This window comes from Tiliqua scincoides, chromosome 12 (assembly GCF_035046505.1).
Source record: "Tiliqua scincoides isolate rTilSci1 chromosome 12, rTilSci1.hap2, whole genome shotgun sequence".
NCBI classification, from domain to species: Eukaryota; Metazoa; Chordata; class Lepidosauria; order Squamata; family Scincidae; genus Tiliqua; species Tiliqua scincoides.
In genome coordinates, this window is record NC_089832.1 from 15980011 (window position 1) to 16003519 (window position 23509).

Below are 23509 nucleotides of genomic sequence, written 5' to 3' on the forward strand. Positions count from 1 at the left end.
GTGGCTAGGGTGGCAGCCCCCAGCCCCTGGCAAAGTAAGGAACATTGTGATCCCTCCTCCTCCGTAGTCCTCCACAACTGACTTCACCCAAGTGTTTACCCTTGTGGGTGTTGTGGTTAGCAAGCTGGCCAAACTCACCTAGAGCAGGGGTTCCCAAACTGTGGTCGGGACCCACCGTTGGGTCACAACCTCATTTTTGGTGGGTTGCCAAAGGCTGATGGAAAGTTCAGATAACTAAGGACCCAATCCTAGCCAATGTTCCAGCGCTGATGCAGCCATAATGCAGGCCTGTAGCAAGGGAACAAACATCCCCTTACCTTAAGGAGGCCTCCACAACTGCTCCCCCCATCGCAGGATGCAACGCACACCCCATTGGCACGGCTGTACCCGTGCTGGAAAGTTGGATAGGATTGGGCCCTTAGGCTACAGTCTTAGCCACACTTCCCTGGGAGTAAGCCCCATTGGCTACAACGGGATTTACTTCTGAGTAGACATGGCTAGGCTTGGGTTCTAATTGCCCTGAGGCTATTGAAAAATGAGATACTGTAGCTGCTAATTAGCCAGCAATTAGCGCAGCTCCTGCAGTTAGCAAGGTAGCTGCTCATTGCCCAGCAAGAGCTGAGCTCCTGAAATTTGCAAGCATGTGTCAATCTAAGGAGATAAGTGCTTGAGGGTCTTTCCATGGCGATTATTAGTTATAAATTGACTGATTGATGATTTCCAAATCTCCTTTCTTTCCATTCTAGTAAACCGAGGTGGGTTCTGAGAGTGCCATTTAAAAAAGTGGGTCCTGGTGATGCTCAGAAGTTTGGAAAGTTGGGGAGTTTCTTTCTCTGCTCCAGATTTTGTCGCCTCGCCCCCACCCCAGCGCCTGCTGCTGGCTCCTCCCGGGGCAGAGAGCCAGAGCCACGCCAGAGGGATCCAGTCCGGGTTTTGGCACCTCTGCGGCGCACTTGGGTGTGCTCCAGGTCGAGGGCTCGCAAAGCAAGGGCTGGAGGAGGAGGGGAGCCGGAGCCAGGCAGGGCAGCGAGCGCTCCTCGGTGGGAGGCCGGCATGACCCTCTCGCCAGGTGAGGGGGGCGCAGCGCTTCTGCTCCAGCCTCTGCCGTCCCCCCCAGCGCTGATCCCTCGCCAGGTAAGCCCCGCGATCTGCGGAACGCGCCGCCACTGGCACTCCAGTGCGCACAGCGCTGGCAACTCCAGCAGTTCCCGGGTCAACCCAACTCCATTCACACGTGAAGCCCTGCCAACTTGGGGGGCAGCTCGATCTGCTGGGGTGGGGGGGTCTCTAGGTGGGGACAACTGCCCCCCCCCATTTTTTTAAGTACAATGGAGCCTGGCATGTTTTGCTTTGTTTTTTTTAAAAAGGAGCACCTCCAACCATCTGAATGTGACAAACACGTGTTGGCAAAGCTGTTGGGGAGCTGTGTTTGGTCTGGTTCTGGGGGGGGGAGCTAGGTGTGGAGTGATGTAGGAGGTGATGGAGAGAGAGTTTCTCTGAGTTTAACCAGAGAGACAGTGTGGTGCAGTGGTATTTCTTAAAGCCTGTCTGTCTGTGGAACTCCTTGCAACTGACATGGATTACCTTTACCCAGCATGCAATTAGTCTAATTACTTCTTAAAGCCTGTCTGTCATTAGTCTGTGGAACTCCTTGCCACTGACACGGATTGCCTTTACTTGACATGCAATTAGTCTGGCCACAGGATGTGCATCTGGCCTAGATGCCTTTAGAAGGGGATTGGATGGCTTTCTGGAGGAAAAGTTCATCACAGGTTACAAGCCGTGATGGGTAAGTGCAACCTCCTGGTTTTAGAAGTGGGCTACCTCAGAATGCCAGACTCAAGGGAGTGGCAACAAGGTCTTTTGTGGTCTTGCGTGCTCCCTGCGGCCTCTGGTGGGGCACTGTGAGATTCAGGACGCTGGACTGGATGGGCCTTTGGCCTGATCTAGCGGGGCTCCTGTGTTGGGCTGGGAGCTGGAAGACTTGGGTTCCAATCCCTGCACAGCCATGAAACTTATTGGGTGATCTTGAATAAATCTAACTTATAGCACAGGTTGGTTGAGAGCACGGGTGTCCAAACTTTTTGGCAGGAGGGCCACATCATCTCTCTGACACTGTGTCAGGGGCTGGGGGAAAAAAAAGAATTAATTTACATTTCAAATTTGAATAAATTTAAATAAATGAATATATTAGAGATGGAACTTATATGAATGAATGAAGGTCTTGCAATAGATCAAGGCCTATAAAAGGCCTTGCACATAGCAAGGCCGGCCTTTCCTTTGCTGCCACAGACATGAAACAGCAAGCAGTGGAGGGAGCCCTCATCCCACAGCTCATGTGAGAGCTGTGAGAGGTCCAACAGTCACCCTCATGCTGAGAGCAGCTGCGTCGGGCCAGTGCAGGTTCCAACAAATCTCCGGAGGGCCAGAGGCTCACTGGAGACTGGGGGCTCCCTGAGGGCCGCATTGAGAGACCTTGAGGGCCGCAAGTGGCCCTAGGGCCGGGGTTTGGGCACCCCTGGTTGAGAGGATAAAAAGAGTGGGGAAGAGTCATGTACAGTACACAGTCCTGTGCACCTTGGGGGAAGGGCAGGCTATTTATATGAAAGATAAATACCCAAGCGTATTCCCTTACCTTGAGGAAGCCTCAGTGGCATGGCTGCATCGGTGCTGGAATGTTGGATAGAATTGGGCCCTAATACAGTGGGCCCTCAGTATCCTTGGGGGATCCATTCTAGGACTCCCTAATTCCACGGCCAGTTGTGTCCAGGAGGTGCGAGGAGGCCGCACATGGCCTCCTTGTGCCTCTGGACATGACCAGAAGGTTCCAACACAAGCCAGAATTGCCTTCCAGTCACATCTGGGAGGTCCTCTGAGGCTCTCCAACCACAGACTTGGCACCTCCAGATGTTCAAAAACGTAGTTGCCAAGTCTGCGGGGAAAGAGGGTCCATTGTATAGTAAGAGTATACTCGGTCTGCTCAAGAGGTTACAGGGATACTATGTTCTTGCTTTTGCTGAGTCTCCACCACTCCTGTTCTTCCTTCTGCAAATGCATAACTGATGGAGATCAGGAGAGCCTTAACTGAGCCCCTTGAAATGCAGGTAAACCAGAAGTGACCTCACAAGAGGTGAAGACCATAGAGGTCAGTGTGCCAGGAGAAGAAAAATGTGGAAAATTGCTGGTGTGTAGGCAATGACTATCTTGTTCTCTGTTGTGTGACAGGGAGCCGTGGGATTTTGGCCCCCCGGGCCTTTGTTTGTAGTAGCTTGTCTCCATGGTTGGGTCATCCCCGACTGCTTTCAGGCTCTAGAGCAAGCATTTTCAACCAGTGTGCCATGGCACACTGGTGTGTCATGAGTGGTCCACAGGTTTGCCACAGGAATTTGGGGGAGGTCATTTATTAGTAGGGCCAATGGGAATGCGAGTCCCCCACTAGCAGCGTGGTGTGCCTTGTCAATTGTCAAAAACCTGATGGTGTGCCTTGACCATTTTAGTGCCTTGTCAGTGTGCCAGGAGATGAAAAAGGTTGAAAATTGCTCCTCTATAGAATCATAGGGGGAAAGCAAAGCTCTGGGCTTGACACACACCCCTCCACACTCCCCCCTGCAAGCAGCTGTGCTGAGCTGGCCTCGGTTCTCACTTGCCAATCCAACAGTAAAATGCTTCCTTTCAATGCCGTTTGCACACTGACATGGGAGAGGCCTTTTGAGGTCAAAACAAACAAACCATCAGTCAGTGCCAGTATGTTATCTTTTAGTTCCTACCTTCTTGGAGGAGAGAAAGAACCTTCCTCCATCATGTCCTGTGCAAACAGCATAGAAATGAAGCTCTCTGGGGCCATTTATGTGGGGCAACGACAAAAGTACCCCAGAGCATGTGAGAAGTGCCTTTCCTGTCTCATTGACAGCCCAGTCCTAGCCATGGTTACTTGGAATCCCATTTCAGTCAATGGGGCTTACTCCCAGGAAAGTGTGGATAGGATTGTAGCCTGAGGAAGTACACCCTGCCCTGATATATAAAGTGAGAAGGTGGGACTTACTGCTGTAAGTTGCTGTAGCTTCCAGGTCGGATTTGAATTCTGGGATTCTCCTGGGGTGTTCCAGATCCTCTTTCCTCACCTGTTCTTCCAACAGTGCTTGAAATCATTAGCTGTTGTGACATATTGATTTGAACTGCTCTTCTAAGAAGGCATTTGTGGCCCTTCCAATCAGTGATAGCTGCTCATGTGAGGAACAGGTACGTAAGTATTATCATGAACATCTCAGGATCTGTGACTCACAAGTGGTGCGGTTCTTGTGCTGCCCATTCTATGCCTCTCAAAGGTTGCTCTTGGGAAGCCTTGATGGAGCATCTGGGACATCAGTTGATAGGGGACATGATTGAGACATGCAGGGGGTGGATAGAGTGGATAGACAGATGTTCTTTTCCCTTACACGCAACACCAGATCCAGGGGGCATCCACTAAAATTGAGCGTCGGGAGAGTTAGAACAGACAAAAGAAAATATTTCTTTACCCAGCAGGTAATTGAGCTGAGGAACTCCTTGCCACAGGATGTGGTGATGGTGTCTGACCTAGATGCCTTTAAAAGGGGATTGGGAAGATTTATGGAGGAAAAGTCCATCACAGGTTACAAGCCATGATGGGTACGTGAAACTTCCTGGTTTTAGAAATAGGCTATCTCAGAATACCAGATGCAAGGGAGTGGAAATGGGCCGTCTTGTTGTTTTGCGTGTGTCCTGAGGCATCTGGTGGGCCACTGTGCAATCCAAGAAGCTGGACTACATGAGCCTTTGGTCTGATCCATTGGGGCTCTTTTTATGTTGGATGCCTTGATGGAATGTCTTTCATGGGGAAACCGGTGACACTGTTTCACTTGATAAGAGTTTTTGGTGAACAGTTACCTGACTCTCTTAGCTAACTGGATGACGTGTTTAAAAATTGCTCCATTGGCATTATGTTTTTACCATTGTTATGCAACTTGTAAGCAAATAATCTTGCAAGTCAGAGGCCCTTCTGACAGCCAGTTGTAGGGTTCTGGATTAGGAGCAGGAAGCCCCAGGTCCAAATTCCCACCTGGCTGTTAAGGAAAAGTTCATTTACATGACCTTGAGCCAGGTACTTCCTCTAGGCTGATTTCTGGTTCCTCTAGAACCTGAATCTTCTGGTTAAACAGGCAGAGGTTTGCACTGTAAAATACCTGTTATATTTATTTAGGCTACTTTTAACCCCACTTTTCCGTTTGAGACACTGGTTGTGAAACCATTGCAACCGGCTCTGATGTTTGGGGTGACACAAGCTAGATCTTTAAACCATTTTTGCCAAATGTTGCCTAGACACAACAGGGATCAAATGTGTACACACCTGTGAGCTGGGCAAAAATGGGTTAAATGAAATCTAGTGAGTTTCAGAGTGGGAATAAGTGGCAGGAAAAGAAATCATTTTAATGAAGAAATTTAAGGTTGATTTGTAGTATAGTTTTAGTGGGGGGGGGGAGTTGGTTGGCTGGAGCAGTGCATGTCAGGGCAAGCTCCTGCAATTTACCATTTGACACTACACCACTGGTGTGTATGAAGGGCCGTTTTAGCTCCATTTCTTCCTCTGAGAGAGATGCCTGCAGCCTCTCTTTCATCCCCTTGTCACGGATTGCAGAGTTCATTTCAAATATCCTGCCCCTTTGCACCAAGCTATTTCGCCCTGCCCCCTCAAGGAAGCCTTCCCTTTCCCTGCCAGTATAAAAGCCCTATAACCACAGCAAGGACAATGCATTCACTGTGTTGCAGCTGACTCCCTTTGATTACATTATCAACCATATTGTTATCTATAGCTCTGAAAGATGATAAAACAGAACCAGGAGCAAGTTATCTCCAGGAATGTTCCAACCAAGCTTGGAGTGAATAAAAACCCATTCTGGCCATGGTCAGTGACCCTTAGATCTACATTAGGAGTGAAGAACAGGTCTCCTTGGCTCAAGAAATCAAATCAGTACTTGGAGGTGATTCCAAATGGATCAATTTGTCTTTCAGATGGCATGTTGAGTCACCACCATGGGAGACAACCATCTCTTGGGACTTGTGGCTGTTTTCTGATTATTCTGATCTGTGCCCTGCTGCTTAGGTTAAAGACCTAAGTCTTTGGAACTCTAAGTCTTTGGACCTAAGTCTTTGATCTGTGGAACTCCTTACCACAGGATGTGGTGATGGCATCTAGCCTGGATGCCTTTAAAAGGGGATTGGACAAGTTTCTGGAGGAAAAATCCATTACGGGGTACAAGCCATGATGTGTATGCGCAACCTCCTGATTTTAGAAATGGACTATGTCAGAATGCCAGATGCAAGGGAGGGTACCAGGATGAGGTCTCTTGTTATCTGGTGTGCTCCCTGGGGCATTTGGTGGGCCGCTGTGAGATACAGGAAGCTGGACTAGATGGGCCTATGGCCTGATCCAGTGGGGCTGTTCTTATGTTCTTATGACGCTGGTCTCTTTTCAGAGAGCTCACCCAGGGCAATTGTACATTTAGGGCACAATCCTAACCAGGTCTGCTCATAAGTAAGTCCTATTTTGTTCAATGGGGCTTACTCTCAGGAAAGTGTGGTTAGGATTGCAGCCTTAGTTGTGCTTCTGCAACCTTGTGGGTCTTGATGAATGCAATGCTGATGGTCACTCTTGCTCTGTAATTATGATGTCAATTAGTCCTCTGCAATTCTTGGAACCAGTCTAAACATTGGGGGCCCTTCCACAATGCTTACCAAGTAGGAGCAGTTAAGGACCTTGAGCCCGCACACTTCGTCCTGTGTCCTGTAGTTCTTTCCTTCCTGCCCTCGCTCAAGCTCCCATAGTGCTTGAGGTGGTGCATCACCTTGCTGCTTCTTCCATCTTTGTGTGGTCATTAGTGCTGCCATGCTCATTCCCCTCACCTGACCCCTCCATTGTCATCACAACTGTCCAGCTGCCCAACGGCTGCCGACTTCAACCAGCACCAAACCTTTCCTAACTACCTGGCTCTCCATTTACAAAGATCAGTTGGCCAAGAGCCTCAAACGCAAGCAGAATGTGGAAGATGCAGTGGATGGCCTAGACCAGTGACTTTTCAACATGTTTCATCTTTCAGCACACTGACAAGGCACTAAAATGTTCAGGGCACACCATCAGTTTTTTTACGACAAGGCACACCACACAGCCATGGGGGGGGGCTCATATTACCCGATGTGTCTACTAATTAATGATCCCCCCAAATCTCCCATGACACACCTGCAGACCATTTGCGTCACACCAGTGTGCCACGGCCCACCAGCTGAAAATTGCTGGGCCCTAGACTGTCTTAGAGTTGCAGTCTGATGTCTATTGACTGTGAAGTAAATTCCTTTAGCTTCCATCACCTATGCCCCCTAGAGCCCTTCACCATACTGGGCAAAGGTGGAGAGCAATGGCAGAAAGATCTGAAGAATTACATCAGAAGAAGAAGAGGAGATGGTGTTGCCATTGTTTCTCGTTGTCCCCTGGTAAGCCAGTCAAGGACCCAGAACCCAATGGAGGGCTTAACTAGGAAGCAGTGGATACACCCTCTTTCTTTCCCTGGTGCTACTGAATAATTCTCAGATACCCTAGACCTGATGAAGCATTGAAGGATGTTCAGGGATTGTAATGTGACACTGGGAAGAAGAGTCACCATCCCCCTCCCCCGCAATTTTGTAGTAAACCTCTCCATGGATACTGGCTTACTGGAGGAGGTGACATGGGCAGCAGAAGATCCTCAGGTTGGCCAGGGGTCAGTTGTGGACAGAGGCCCCACCTATGGAACCACCCCTGTTTCTTAGGGGGGAAAAAAACAGCCACCAAAGAACTGCTCAGTACAGTCTAAAAATACATTTAGATCTGGATTGTGTCCCTTGTGAACATTTTCCATGTGGGGCAGCAAACGGAAGGGAGCTCATTTTAGATCAAATATTCATTCTACCCAATGTGTGTTTTCCATGCAAATTGGCAGTACAGGAAACATTCGTTCTATTGACATGCCACATAGGACAAGGGCCTGACAATATGTTCAGCGGCCCAGTGATCAAACAATGCAGACATTATAAGAAGCTACATCCTGTCATCGAGACATAGACCAACAGTCTCCACCTCTATAATCAACACAATTCCCCAAATATTTGAACTACAGCTGTGATGGGGGGGCGGGCGTGGGGGGGGGATGGTGTCTGCTAAATAATCTCCACTGAGAAGCATTTAGTATATCTGAATGCAAATTGTCCATTACATACTCCCCTCCCACCCCATAAAGTCTATTTGCTGTTCTTCATCATTGGTGGGAATCCGTCTAAGGATGTTGCCTCTTTTTTAAGACCTTGCCACCAAGAATCATGTCTTGTGCTGCAATCCTAACCGCGCTTTCCTGAGAGTAAGCCCCACTGAACAAAATAGGACTTACTTCCGAGTAGACCTGGTTAGGATTGTGTCCTTAGAAGCAGAAAAATTGGCTACTTGGCTCAAATCAATAATATGAATTGGATTCCTCAGTTTCTCCTGTCCTATTTGTTGTCTCAGGGCCCAATCCTATCCAACTTTCCGGCACTGGTGCAGCTGCAATGCAACTTGAGGAGGCCTCTGGGACTGCCTCCCCACCAAAGGGTGCAGCTCACTTCCCGCAGACACCACTGCACCGACCCTGGAGAATTGGATAGGATTACGCCCTCGGTTCTTTATCTCATCTGCTTTTTCTTCATCCTTAATGATCCCAGTTGTGTATATGCAACATTGGTCAAAAATGGTTTAACTCATTTACATGTGTTTCCTGGGCTCTGGTTTCTCAGTCTATTTTTCACTCTTCCTTCAGTCACATTCCATCTAGTTCTCTGCTCCTTAGCTTCCCTAAGACTTCAGGGTCTCAGCCTGCCCCCAACATTATTTCTGTTCTCCAGGCCCTCATGAGTTTAATCCATCCAGGCAGACAACTATTCCTTCCCTCCTATATGCCGACCTGCAAATATTCTTCCAACGTCATTTCCAGAAGGTAGAGTATTCATAAACATTCCATGCCACCGCTCATCCTTGCCTAATTGGCAGCTTCATGGCCGCAACGTCATGTTGATGAAACTTCATGGCCACAGTTTCATGTTGATGAAACTTCATGGCCAGGGTAGCTTCATGGCCACCGCCCCTTCATGAGCAAACAGTTTTTAATAACGGTGAAACTTGTAGCAGAAGTTTAGAGCAAAAAATATATGGAAATGTTTGAAATAAATTAAAGCCTGATCTCATGCATGTTTGTGCTGCTTCACAGAGTGGAGGAAGTATGGAGAGCAGAAGAGAATAGAGGGTAGAGTGTTGGGGTTAGGGTTAGGGTTGCTTCTCCTCTCTCTCATATTTATTCTTCTGGTCTTCCATCACCAGTTAACAGAGGCTTCAGCAAGATTAGTAGCAGCGCAAGGTTGTGTTCTTGATTCCAGTGGTGTAGCTAGCAGGTTGTGGGGGGCAGTCCGCCATGGTCCCACACCAGAGAGGGTACCATGTGAGGCCCAGCCAAGATGGCAGCTGCCATGGTCTCCCTTTTGTCAGATTTGCAGTTGAGCCTCCAAGGAGACGGAAGGAGGACAGCAGCAAGAGAAACAGGCTGCGGCAACAGGTTTATGAGGCTGCATCCACCGCCGCCTTTTAGCCACTGCCACCTTCTCGACATAAAGAAGGCATTTGGCTCCTACTTGAACCACGTGCCTTTTTCGCCAGCGGCTCACAACCCAGAAGTAATTGGCAGTGACGACGTTACGTCACCCCTGATTATTTCCATGTCTGTGCCCTCAGAGGGTGACGCCACAAGTCACTACCCCAGGCTGGAGAAGAGGTCGTGATGCTGCTGCTTGACCCTGTCCGCTTTCAGCCTGGCTGTGTCTGCATCCCCTGGTGCCCACTGGCACCTGAAGGTTGAGGACCCCTGATTCTCAATTCAGTACAGCTCATCTCTCCCTGGTCGTTCCCCTGACAGGAGTGATAACCACCAAATTACATGAAAGCCCCTTTCTTGTATCCCAACCTAAGAAGAAGCCACCACAGATTGCAGATAATGCCCGACTTTCCTTGCAAGGGTCTTGTTTGGAGATTGCTGCGTTCAAACAATGAAAGCATTCAGAGGAGCGTTTCTGGAGGGTGAGATTATTTCTCGATGTTGACATAGCCGGCCAACCTTGACCCTCAGGGTGAAAAAGCACAGGTGGAATTGGAGGAGGCCTCCCTGGTGACTTGTGATAATCCACACAGTAGCCTTTGTTTCAGGTCGGCCTCTGCCAAGCCAGTAATTCTCCTTGCCGAGCCTGAATGTTGTCAAGATGTCGAGCTCACCTCGTTGACTTTGGTGAATACCTTGGTTTGTGGCCAATTCTCATTCGATGGCCTTTCCGTATAACCATCTCTCTGCTCAGTGTAGGTCCACCCATGGGGTCAACTGAGACAGTTGCCTAAGGTGGTGGCTTGGCAGGAAGGTCAACAGGTGCAAACTCCTGTTCCTATGAATTTGCAACCATTCTGTGCCCTGTGTTTGTTACAGATTCTCTCGGTCGCAGCCAGTCTGCTGATGTGGGGCAGGTTTCAGGTGGCAGGTTTCCCATGTCATTGGTTTGGCCTTTGTGCACTAAACTTGCAAGTTCAGGAAGCAAACAAAGCAGGAATGTTGATAAAGACAAATCTCCCTTTTCTTTGCAGGCTCAGAGCGTAACCTTCTCTTCTTTTTTTTTGGTTGCATGCTGCCAGGATAAAGTAAGGGACTACTGGGACAAGAGAGTGAGAAGCAGGTTTTTCCCAAAGGCTCATATTTAGATTTATCTAAATAATAATAATAATAATACTACAGGCATTTCTATACTGCCTTTCTTGGTCCTCAGATTTCTCCTTAGACTTTATTCAAGGCGGTTTACATAGGCAGGCAATTTAAATCCCCGTAGGCATTTTTACAATTTGAAAGAAGGTTTCTATCTTTCAAGAAACCACAACAATCAGAAGTTTCTTTCTTGATCTGGCCGCACATTCTGGCCTCCATCCTCCCACGCTCAGAGCAGATGGAATAACTCGGCTCAGCTTGTCAGCTGCTTCAAGGTCGCACGGTGCCGGTGGCCTCGAACTGGCGACCTTCGGATGTTATCTTCAGGCAAATGGAGGCTCAACCCTCTAGACCAGACCTCCTGCCCATATAAACAACCTCTAGACCAGACCTTCTGCCCAAATATATAAACAACAGTGACGGATACTCTGAGCACAATCCTAAGGGGCAGATCTACCAACACAGCAGTCCCTGGGCCGGTGGAGGGGGTCACAAATCGCACACTCGCAGACCTTTTATGACACGTCGGTTGAAAATTGCTGTTCTAGAGAAACGTGACTCATCAATACTGAAATAGAACAATAAAATAAATCAAGGATGGAGAAAAATATCTATAGGCAGAGGGACCACCTAGAATAGAGATGATGTGCTACATTCCTTGATCTGGGCAATGTTTATTCTACTCTTTTTCTTTTTCTTAAAAGCATCGAAAGTGACAAACAGCCCAATCTTATGCATGTCTACTCAGAAGTAAGTCCCATTCTAGTCAATGGGGCTTACTCCCAGAAAAGTGTGCATAGGATTGTACCCTTAGGCTGCGATCCTAACCACAGTTTCCTGAGAGTAAGCCCCACTGAACAAAATAGGACTTACTTCTGAGTAGACCTGGTTAGGATTGTGCCTTTACAGGTAGCTAAAAGCTCTGTAAAATCCTAAATAACAGGCAGTCAAGACAATGCAGAAAGCTGAATTGAAATTGAAACAGGGTATTCCAGATTTTCGGTGACGTGACCAAAAAGGGTCTCTCCGCTCGTGAGAATGGATGATGGCCAGATTCCAAAGGATCTCCTCTATGGAGAACTCATGCAAGGAAAGCGCCCTACAGGTAGACCACAGCTGCAATACAAGGACATCTGCAAGAGGGATCTGAAGGCCTTAGGGATGGACCTCAACAAGTGGGAAACCCTGGCCTCTGCGCGGTCCGCTTGGAGGCAGGCTGTGCAGCATGGCCTTTCCCAGTTTGAAGAGTCACTTTGCCAGCAGTCTGAGGCAAAGAGGCAAAGAAGGAAGGCCCATAGCCAGGGAGACAGACCAGCGACAGACTGCACTTGCTCCCAGTGTGGAAGGGATTGTCACTCCCAAATTGGCCTTTTCAGCCACACTAGACGCTGTTCCAGAACCACCATTCAGAACGCGATACCATAGTCTTTCGAGACTGGAGGTTGCCAATACATACAGACCAAAAAGGGTCCACCTCGTGGAAGCGCAGGACAAAGAGCAAAACTATGAGATCTAGGGTTGCCAGGTTGGATGCATCCTAAAGCCTGGAATTTCCAAGACGGAGTCCGGTGATGTCACACAACTGCCAACCCTTGAAAAACGGAGAGGGAGAAAAAGTCTGGTCCTGGGATAGGATGCAGCGGCAGCCTCAAAGTGGCCGGAGATTAGCCTTTGCCTCCAAACTAGCTTGGCAAAAAGCTAGAGAACCAGTGTTGTTTTGGGGAAAATGGCGACCCTAATGAAAAAAGACCGTTCTGATGCGATGGTCTGCATGGTGCAAGAGGGAGAAGAGAGATTCGGTTTGAGCTTGACTTTCAAAAGAACTCTTCCACCTAGAAAAGTTCCCAGATCTGTTTGTAGGTTAGTTTTTGTTCCTGCCCTGCCTGAAATGGCTTAGTAGTTCCAGCGAAGAATAGATGGTACTATGTTTGCATTAAAAAAAAAAAAAAGTTCAGTTGTTTTATGATTTGTACTGCATTTACCCAGGGCAAGCCGAACAGCCGAGTTGCACAAGGGCACAGGAAAAATAAAGACATGTATAGCGGCAGGCGCAAGAACACATAGCATGTATGCACTACTGAAACAGACGCCTGCGTTGGCTCGGTCATGTCGTGAGAATGGATGATGGCCGGATCCCAAAGGATCTCCTCTATGGAGAACTCGTGCAAGGAAAGCGCCCTACAGGTAGACCACAGCTGCGATACAAGGACATCTGCAAGAGGGATCTGAAGGCCTTAGGAGTGGACCTCAACAAGTGGGAAACCCCGGCCTCTGAGCAGTCCGCTTGGAGGCAGGCTGTGCAGCATGGCCTTTCCCAGTTTGAAGAGACACTTGGCCAACAGTCTGAGGCAAAGAAGGAAGGCCCATAGCCAGGGAGACAGACCAGGGACAGACTGCACTTGCTCCCAGTGTGGAAGGGATTGTCACTCCCGGATTGGCCTTTTCAGCCACACTAGACGCTGTGCCAGAACCACCTTTCAGAGTGCGATACCATAGTCTTTCGAGACTGAAGGTTGCCAATACAAATAGCGGCAGCCAGGAACTCGCCGTATCTTAACATGACATTAAGATTAAAAATGACTTCTCTCCCAGCTGCTGCAATTATTTATTAACTCCACTGGAATGGGCTTTAGAACAAAGATGTTTGTGTTATTTATTTATTTCAGGTATTGTCACAAGGCCTTTCCCTTGGTAATTTGGGTGGTTTACAAAACCATTTTAAAAAAACAACGCTCATGAAATACAATAAGAACAGCCAAAATAGGCAATAAACCACACAATTGTGATGATAGAATAACAGCGGCAAAATAGCAGCAGAATCGCATGTGTAGCAGAAATTGAGCAGGCAAATCGCAGTAGGGGGGAGTGTTTAAGCCCTTCCAAAAGAACAATAAGGACGACAAGATTTTTAGCTCCAGATTTCACACCTGGGGTACCACCACGGAGAAGTCTTTTTCCCTTGGTACCCCCATTCCAGCTGGTGGCAACAAGCGTAGGAAGGGGATGTGCCCTTTCATACGGTAGGAGACAATCTCTGTACTGCCCTAGGCCCAAGTTGTAATGCTTCATATTGGTGGCTTCTTTTAATAAAAACAACAGGGTTATAGTCAAAATGTGGAACTTACTTATTTGCTCCATATCCTTGTTTATATGAAGCCACTGCAAAGGAAGAGATGCCCATGATGCATCTTCTACCTGTCTAAATGTCAACTCTAGTTGAACTCTAGAGCGGTGTTTCCCAAACTGTGGGTCGGGACCCACCAGGTGGGTCGCAAGCCAATTTCAGGTGGGTCCCCATTCACTTCAAAATTTTATTTTTTTAATATATTAGACTTGATGCCACCATGCTACGTGACTGCATTTGGGAAAATGTTACAGACCTATACTTTTAACAAGCTGCTATGTATATTCTTTAAACAATGATAGGAAATGGAACGTACTCCTGGTAAGTGTGAGTAGGACTGCAGCCTAGGAATGTTAAAAATCTTCCTGCTTGATGATATCATTTCTGGTCATGACATCACTTCCGGTGGGTCCTGACAGATTCTCATTCTAAAAACTGGGTCCTGGTGCTCAGTGTGTGAGAACCACTGCTCTAGAGCAAATAAATTGAACCAGGGACCTTCTCCAGAACAAGTACTCTATTACTGAGATTTGGCCCTTATCAGTGCTCATTTGGTTCCAAACTGCAATTTGTCTGTTGGAACAAATGGGCTGGATGCTCAGATTCGACCCTACATCATAATGGATCGAGACAATATCAAAAACCTTACATGGGTTGAGGAGGCAAATATCTGTTACGTGCAACACTGGTGACCAACAAATTGTGTTCGGTGCTTGATCTTACCCTCTGGGTGCTGTTCTGTTGACAGTATGTTAGCAGCAGGGGAAAGCAATAAAACCCTGTTTATGGGTTTTCTTTTCCGGAGGCCAGTGGAGGCGCAGAAGTGTGTAGGACAAATGTCACAAGGGAACTGCACAGCCGGTGCAAAAGTGTCATGTTGGTGCCCAAGCCTGCGATGTGCAAATAAAGCTGCAAAAACTCTGCTTGCTGCTGAACGATACCAGTTGAGAAGCACGGAGGGGTGCAAACAGCCGATCTACGTGGATGAGAGAGTCCTTTCTCCCATGTTCTGCCTTCCTTGAGTTTGACGAGCTTTCTCAGGAAGATGAGGAACAACTAGGAACCAGTCCGCCCCCAAACATTAGCTTTGATGTATTTCTGTACTTTTCAACTGGGATACTACTACCACTATGATGAACTTTGCAGTATGGCCACAGCACCCAGCCCCACAGCTGTGGTGACCACGTAGCACTGCTCTGCCCGGCTCTGGTGGCATAGCTAAAGGGGGTGCAAAGCGCTAAGTTTTGCAGGTGCCTGAACGTGCCATGCGAGAGGCCCTTCTCCCTCCCCTTTGGAGTCGTTTCAGGCAGTGGAAGCAAAATGGAAGTGAGTGCCTGGCTTCGAGGGGGAGGGGCCGCTTGCACGCTGCGGTGAGGCTCCCTGCAAAACTTAGCACTTTGCACCCCCTCTAGCTATGCCACAGCCTGGCTTGAACCTACTGGAAGTCACAATGGCTGTGGCCGTGGCACACCAGGGGGGCAAGATGTGGTAACCCAGCAATTTTCAACGTTTTTATTCTCATGGCCTACTGACCTCTATGGTCTTTGTCTCTTATGATGTCGCTATCGATATCAATGGCTTCATGGAAAATGGAGATTTTGAAGGGGGTCATAGAGCCAGCCTTCCCATGTGGCAGGGTGAGAAGGCAATGGGCTGGCTTTGCGGGGGGGGGGGGGGGGGAGATCCAGCCTGCCCATGTGGCAGGGTGAACAGCCACTTCAGGCAATGGGCTGGCTCTACATTTGACACGCCATCTTGAGTGTGCTAGGAGGTCTTAGGCAGGCCCCATGTCTTTCCTCCTGTGGAAAGACCTTTCCATAGGTCTGTGGAACTCCTTGCCACAGGATGTGGTGACAGCATCTTGCCTGGACGCCTTCAAAAGGGGATTGGACAAGTTTCTGGAGGAAAAATCCATTACTGGTTACAAGCCATGATGTGTATGTGCAGCCTCCTGATTTTAGAAATGGGCTGTGTCAGATGCAAGGGAGGGCACCAGGATGCAGGTCTCTTGTTATCAGGTGTGCTCCCAGGGGCATTTGGTGGGCCGCTGTGAGATACAGAAAGCTGGACTAGATGGGCCTATGGCCTGATCCAGTGGGGCTGTTCTTATGTTCCTTCACAGCAATCTGAAGGCTGCTTGCAAAGGTCTTTGCTGACCTTTTTTTTTTCCCCCTGCAACTTAAACAAAGATTATATACCTCTCTGTCAGGCTGTTACCACAAAGTTTGGCTTGCGATTGTTAAGGAGAGCGCAGCTTGTTCTGCAGATCAGGTGCTCGGACATAAGTCAACATCTCCAGTGTACACAAGTGATCACCATATGTTGTCTTTATTTTAAAAAAGACATCTCGGTGCTTTTTCTTTTTTCTTTCTCCTTACAGGTGCGATTGGACTGGACTAGCAGCCCTGTTGATTGCAGGAACTGGGTTGCCCCCATGGCTGAAGCTTCTGCCCTCTGATTCTCTCCTGCACCCATCCAGCCAACAACCAGTTATCTTCTCACTGGGGGTACTGGTGGCTGATTCGTTTAGACCTCTTCCTGTGTACAGACAAAGTGAAAGAACAGAACTTTCCGGAGGGACTGTTACAGACGGACCGTTACAGAGGCATGCTATTTGGAGGGGTCCCAGGAAAACAGAGTCCTGCTTTGAAGCTTGAGCCTAGACCCCACAGAGGGTTCTTCTCCAAGCAATGCTGGTGTAACTGGTCTCCTGCTGCTTCCTGCATTCGAATACGGGCCCCATATTTGACATCAGACTGCATAATATTATCCCGCTCGGCTTTCTGTTCAGGTCTCAATGGGCTGGCCACCCCACAGTTGCTTCTGAACTATCAGCGCCGTGGCCGGCTGGAGAAGCGGCAGGGAGAAGATGCTCGACCTCAGCTTTTTGACGGAGGAGGAATATGAGACGCTGGTACAAGTGCTGCAGAGGGACGCAGAGCTCAAGAAGAGGGACGGCGATCGGATCAGGTAGGAGGCCGGGACCGTCTCTGAGAGGCGAGGCTCTTTGCGCTGCCGTGAATTTGCGCAGAATCGACCCTGGGACTGTCGGGAGAGAAGGAACAAAATTCTCGAAGCCTTGGTTTTGAAAACCTTTTCTAATACTGAGCCACCTGTGTAGATGGTGTTCTGTAGAGCTTTATAAGCAAGAAAAGGACAGGTCCCTGTCTCCAAGGAGCTTACAATCTAAATATGAACCCTGGGGAAACAGCCAAGGAAGGAGAGGCAGACACAAAGGGAGTAAGGATGAACTTGAGCATATGCAGTGACCGCTTCTTGGGCTTGTTTGTGGTGGTCCGTGTCTCCCTTTGGATTCTCGCTGTGAGGATAGGGCATTGGTCGCTTCTTCTGTGAAGCTTCTGATGTTACCCCCTGGTTCATTTACCCAGGCGCAATGGCATCTAAGCACGTGTACCTGAAATAATCCTCTACCCATCTCAGTTTTCCCTGGCACTGCTCCATTCCCTGTCCTCTCCCTTCTCTGTGTTTAAAGGGTGAGCCCTTCAGGACAGAGTATTCTGTCGTAAGACACCAATGGGTATGAATGGTGCAATATAAATCATAATGACAATACTCAGCGTTACATAGCACTTTTGGACGTGCAAAGTGGCTCCCCGTGTCATATCCGCATGCCATCCTTGCAAAAACCCTGAGAAGTCCAGAAAGTATTATATCCCCATTTTACAGATGGAGAAGACTGAGGCTTGCCTAAGGCCACTGAGTGAAGACTATATTCATGATAATAATATTCCCCTGTTCTAAATCCATAACTGAAATGGCCTCCAGTTACCAGAGATTTGCAAGAGTTAGGGTATCTGACACCCATAAGCCTCATGGGCAGTGGTGCCTTTGTACAAATCTATGGTAAGGCCACACCTGGAGTATTGTGTCCAGTTCTGGTCGCCGCATCTCAAAAAAGACATAGTGGAAATGGAAAAGGTGCAAAAGAGAGCGACTAAGATGATTACGGGGCTGGGGCACCTTCCTTATGAGGAAAGGCTACGGCGTTTGGGCCTCTTCAGCTTAGAAAAGAGACGCCTGAGGGGGGACATGACTGAGACATACAAAATTATGCATGGGAAGGATAATGTGGATAGAGAGATGCTCATTACACTCTCACATAACACCAGAACCAGGGGACATCCACTCAAATTGAGTGTTGGGAGAGTTAGAACAGACAAAAGAAAATATTTCTTTACTCAGCGTGTGGTTGGTCTGTGGAACTCCTTGCCGCAGGATGTGGTGATGGTATCTGGCCTGGATGCCTTTAAAAGGGGATTGGACAAGTTTCTGGAGGAAAAATCCATTACTGGTTACAAGCCATGATGTGTATGTGCAGCCTCCTGATTTTAGCAATGGGCTATGTCAGATGCAAGGGAGGGCACCAGAATGCAGGTCTCTTGTTATCTGGTGTGCTCCCTGGGGCATTTGGTGGGCCACTGTGAGATACAGGAAGCTGGACTAGATGGGCCTATGGCCTGATCCAGTGCGGCTGTTCTTAAGTTTTTGAATGAATGAACATTCATGTTCATTCATTATGTTTTTGAATGAAATGAACTGAATGAAGGCAAACGCGTGTGTTTTTCCCAAGCACATGAACCTGATATTAGTTGATCATTGTGTCTCTGCAGACGACTGCAAGGCTCCCTAAAGGATGACAAGAAGAAGAAATTTGTGACCGGTGAATGGTTTAACGATGCAAAAGCGCAGCGATTTCGTGAGGAATTGGAAGGGGCGGACGTACTTAGAGCTTCAATTAGAAAGAAAAAAAGCAACGCTGATTGTAAGTAGCTTAAAATTTGTCATGTGCTGCTCACACAATCCTACAGATTATGGATGCACATGCCCTTGAAAATCCATGGAGCTTTGGAGTTCCATCTTCTGGACACAGCCGGCCCTTTCAAGAGGCTGATTGAAAACCCAATCCTGACCTGCCCGGAGCACGGGACTGCCATGGCGCCAAAATAGCTACCGTGGCAGCCCATGGTGGTTCCTCAGGAGAAGGAGACTGTCATCCCCTTCCCCCAAGTAAGGGAAGTAGCCCCACAATGGGGCTACTAGATTCTGAGGCAGCTCTTGAGCCAGTGCAGAATCAATGAGTCCCATGTCGGACCATGCGTGGTCCGACATGGGGCTTAGGATCCAGTGGAGCCAAGCACGACAAGAAACCAAAGCAGAGGTTAATCCAACGTGGGGGGAGAAGGAACCCAAAGTATTTAAACTGGCAAAAGATGCACCCTACTGTTAGAGGTCAGCATCTTCATGCTCAGTGACCATACACATAACAGCATAAGAAGTGCCCCACTGGATCAGGCCAAAGGCCGATGTAATCCAGCTTCCTGTATCTCACAGCGGCCCACCAAATGTCCCTGGGAGCACACCTGATAACAAGAGACCTGCAAGGCTTCCTGGGAATTGTAGTTAAGAACATAAGAACAGCCCCACTGGATCAGGCCATAGGCCCATCTAGTCCAGCTTCCTGTATCTCTCAGCGGCCCACCAGAATGCCCCAGGGAGCACACCAGATAACAAGAGACCTGCAAGGCTTCCTGGGAATTGTAGTTAAGAACATAAGAACAGCCCCACTGGATCAGGCCAGAGGCCCATCTAGTCCAGCTTCCTGTATCTCACAGCGGCCCCACCAAATGCCCCTGGGAGCACACCTGATAACAAGAGACCTGCAAGGCTTCCTGGGAATTGTAGTTAAGAACATAAGAACAGCCCCACTGGATGAGGCCACAGGCCCATCTAGTCCAGCTTCCTGTATCTCACAGCGGCCCACCAAATGCCCCTGGGAGCACACCAGATAACAAGAGACGTGCAAGGCTTCCTGGGAATTGTAGTTAAGAACATAAGAACAGCCCCACTGGATGAGGCCACAGGCCCATCTAGTCCAGCTTCCTGTATCTCACAGCGGCCCCACCAAATGCCCCTGGGAGCACACCAGATAACAAGAGACCTGCAAGGCTTCCTGGGAATTGTAGTTAAGAACATAAGAACAGCCCCACTGGATCAGGCCAGAGGCCCATCTAGTCCAGCTTCCTGTATCTCACAGCGGCCCCACCAAATGCCCCTGGGAGCACACCTGATAACAAGAGACCTGCAAGGCTTCCTGGGAATTGTAGTTAAGAACATAAGAACAGCCCCACTGGATGAGGCCACAGGCCCATCTAGTCCAGCTTCCTGTATCTCACAGCGGCCCACCAAATGCCCCTGGGAGCACACCTGATAACAAGAGACCTGCAAGGCTTCCTGGGAATTGTAGTTAAGAACATAAGAACAGCCCCACTGGATGAGGCCACAGGCCCATCTAGTCCAGCTTCCTGTATCTCACAGCGGCCCCACCAAATGCCCCTGGGAGCACACCAGATAACAAGAGACCTGCAAGGCTTCCTGGGAATTGTAGTTAAGAACATAAGAACAGCCCCACTGGATCAGGCCAGAGGCCCATCTAGTCCAGCTTCCTGTATCTCACAGCGGCCCCACCAAATGCCCCTGGGAGCACACCTGATAACAAGAGACCTGCAAGGCTTCCTGGGAATTGTAGTTAAGAACATAAGAACAGCCCCACTGGATCAGGCCAGAGGCCCATCTAGTCCAGCTTCCTGTATCTCACAGCGGCCCCACCAAATGTCCCTGGGAGCACACCTGATAACAAGAGACCTGCAAGGCTTCCTGGGAATTGTAGTTAAGAACATAAGAACAGCCCCACTGGATCAGGCCATAGGCCCATCTAGTCCAGCTTCCTGTATCTCTCAGCGGCCCACCAGAATGCCTTGGGGAACACGCAAGAGAGGAGACCTGCATCCTGGTGCCCTCCCTTGCACCTGGCATTCTGACGTAGCTTATTTCTAAAATCAGGGGATTCCACATACCCATCATGGCCTGTAACCTGTGATGGACTTTTCCTGCTTCAGTCTGTCCAATCCCCTTTTAAAAGCCTCTAGGTCCGACGCCATATCCTGTGGCAAAGAGTTCCACAGATCAATGGCACACCAGGCTCAGCTCATGCTGTTGCTCCTCTGACACTTTTAGAGTCTGCTTGGGACGCCAGTGTGAGATGAAGATTTCTGAGTACAATTGAATCTATTTGCACATTGCCTAGTTTGTTTATGGAACCTGGCGTCACAAGTTGTGGCCGCACGGCATCCCACACCAGCTGCTGGAGAATGTCAATGGAGGATACTGTTGCCGTCCTGCCATCTTCAAATGCTTGCATGAGAAGATGCTGAAGGATGAAATGTGGGTCCTAAGGGAACATTAAAAAGCATCAGCTCATAATAATTGATGAGCTGCCCTCATTCCAATTTGCTTGCAAACACACAGCAGTTTCTGAAATGGAACAAATCCGACCTGACTGAGCTTTTGTGAGGTAAGTTCATTAAGGTTGGGCTCCAATCCAGAATCTGCCATCCTGAATCTGGCCATTTGTTATCTCGGTGCTTTTATCAAGAACCATGTGGGGGGATGATTCACAAGGTCATGGAGACAGGCCAATTAAGGCTTGGCCAAAATTTGATGGGGCTGAGTTACATAGGCTCCAGACTAATTAGGTTTTGTGAGGGTGATAAACTGCAGATATGGGGGTGGGGGAGAGAGAAAGGTCATTTGTTGGTTCAGTAGATTCCAGAAATCTAGAGCCTTCCTAAGTTGTCATGATGAAAAATTTTTGGCCAGCTCTTTGGGGCCACCAAAAGTTCAACCTCTTTTTGGTTGAACCAGGGCCAGCCTTCTTAGCTATGGGGCCTAATTGAAAACTTTTTTTTTTTTTTTTTTTTTGCAGGGCCCCAGGTTCACAACCAAGGTCTGTAGAATCTTGGAGATATAAAGTCTGTAATAAGTTTCATTGATATCTCTAGGGTAGAATGGGAAGCAATTAAAATGTGTGCTTAAAAAGTGTGTGTGATCTAAGCACGTTTTAATTAAAATTGGCATACATGACTAGAATAGATGATCTAGTCTAGGTCATGGGACCTCCTTTGGTGCGGGGTCCAACTTTGCGGGGTCCTTGGTGTGGGGTCCAACTGGGAACAGTGCGTGACTTGAGTGATTCCCTACAAAACGTAAAAGAGAGATTGAAAAGTCCTGTGCTAGACTAGCAGCACCTATGAAGAAGAGGAGGTTGAGAGAGGATGCGATAGCGCTCTTCAAATACCTGAAGGGCTGTCATATGGAAAAAGAGTCCAATTTGTTCTCAACTGCCTCTAAGAGTAGAACTAGATCCAATGGATACAAACCACAAGAGAGGGGATTCCAGCTGGATATTGGGAAGAAATTCTGGATAGTGAGGACGGTTTGGCAGTGGAACAGCTTGCCAAGGGAAGTGGTGGAGTTCAAGCAGAACTTCAAGCAGAAGCTCAACAAGAACCTGCTCGAGATACTCTAGGAGAATTTCCTGCTACAGGAAGGTGGTTGGACTAGATGGCCTTGTGGGTTCCTTCCAACCCTATGATTCTGTCCACTTGGAAATAAGCCCCATTCTACTCAATGGGATTTACTCCCTGGTAAGCATGTATAGGGTTGCAGCCTTGATCTCATTCAGTACATAAGAACACAAGAACAGCCCCACTGGATCAGGCCATAGGCCCATCTAGTCTAGCTTCCTGGATCTCACAGCGGCCCACCAAATGCCCCAGGGAGCACACCAGATAACAAGAGACCTGCATTCTGGTGCCCTCCCTTGCATCTGGCATTCTGACATAGCCCATTTCTAAAATCAGGAGGTTGCGCATACACATCATGGCTTGTAACCCGTAATGGATTTTTCCTCCAGAAACTTGTCCAATCCCCTTTTAAAGGCATCCAGGCCAGTCGCCATCACCACATGCTGTGGCAAAGAGTTCCACAGACCAACCACACGCCGAGTAAAGAAATATTTTCTTCTGTCTGTTCTAACTCTCCCAACACTCAATTTGAGTGGATGTCCCCTGGTTCTGGTGTTATGTGAGAGTGTAAAGAGCATCTCCCTATCCACTCTGTCCATCCCCTATATAATTTTGTATGTCTCAATCATGTCCCCCCTCAGGCGCCTCTTTCCTAGGCTGAAGAGGCCCAAACGCCGTAGCCTTTCCTCATAAGGAAGGTGCCCCAGCCCCGTAATCATCTTAGTCGCTCTCTTTTGCACCTTTTCCATTTCCACTATGTCTTTTTTGAGATGTGGCGACCAGAACTGGACACAATACTCCAGGTGTGGCCTTACCATCGATTTGTACAACGGCATTATAATATTAGCCGTTTTGTTCTCAATACCTTACAGGGATACCAGTACAGGGATCCTGGCCTCAGCTATACACACAATAGAATGAGGCCGTCTAAATCCAAGTTAGTAAAGCTTACTACAGCCCGAAACCCAGATGTCCAACTGACACAAGTTTATTGCCTCTAAAGAGAACAAGGCTGTAGCCTTTCCACCGGCACAGTGTCACATGAAATGTTTTTTTAAATTCCTTTATTTATTGTTTCAACGATGCCCAAAGCAGTTGCAATCACAAGTATGGAACAGTCAAGTTCTTTCAAATCAGCATCCAGGACAAACAATTGGGTTCCAGCTGAATGCAAACTCTCAATGTCTGGG

At 48.4% G+C, this 23509-nt stretch overlaps 1 protein-coding gene across 1 annotated transcript in view; it reads left to right on the top strand.

Annotated features, from left to right (window-relative positions):
* The first annotated feature begins 1002 nt into the window (after nt 1-1002).
* LOC136663106 (synaptotagmin-like protein 2) overlaps nt 1003-23509 on the top strand; it is a 50367-nt gene continuing 27860 nt past the window's right edge. The window contains exons 1-3 of the mRNA XM_066640049.1: nt 1003-1134; nt 16316-16905; nt 18567-18718. Coding sequence (XP_066496146.1) covers nt 16805-16905; nt 18567-18718 — 253 coding nt within the window. The 5' untranslated portion in view covers nt 1003-1134; nt 16316-16804. The remainder of the gene's footprint in view (nt 1135-16315; nt 16906-18566; nt 18719-23509) is intronic.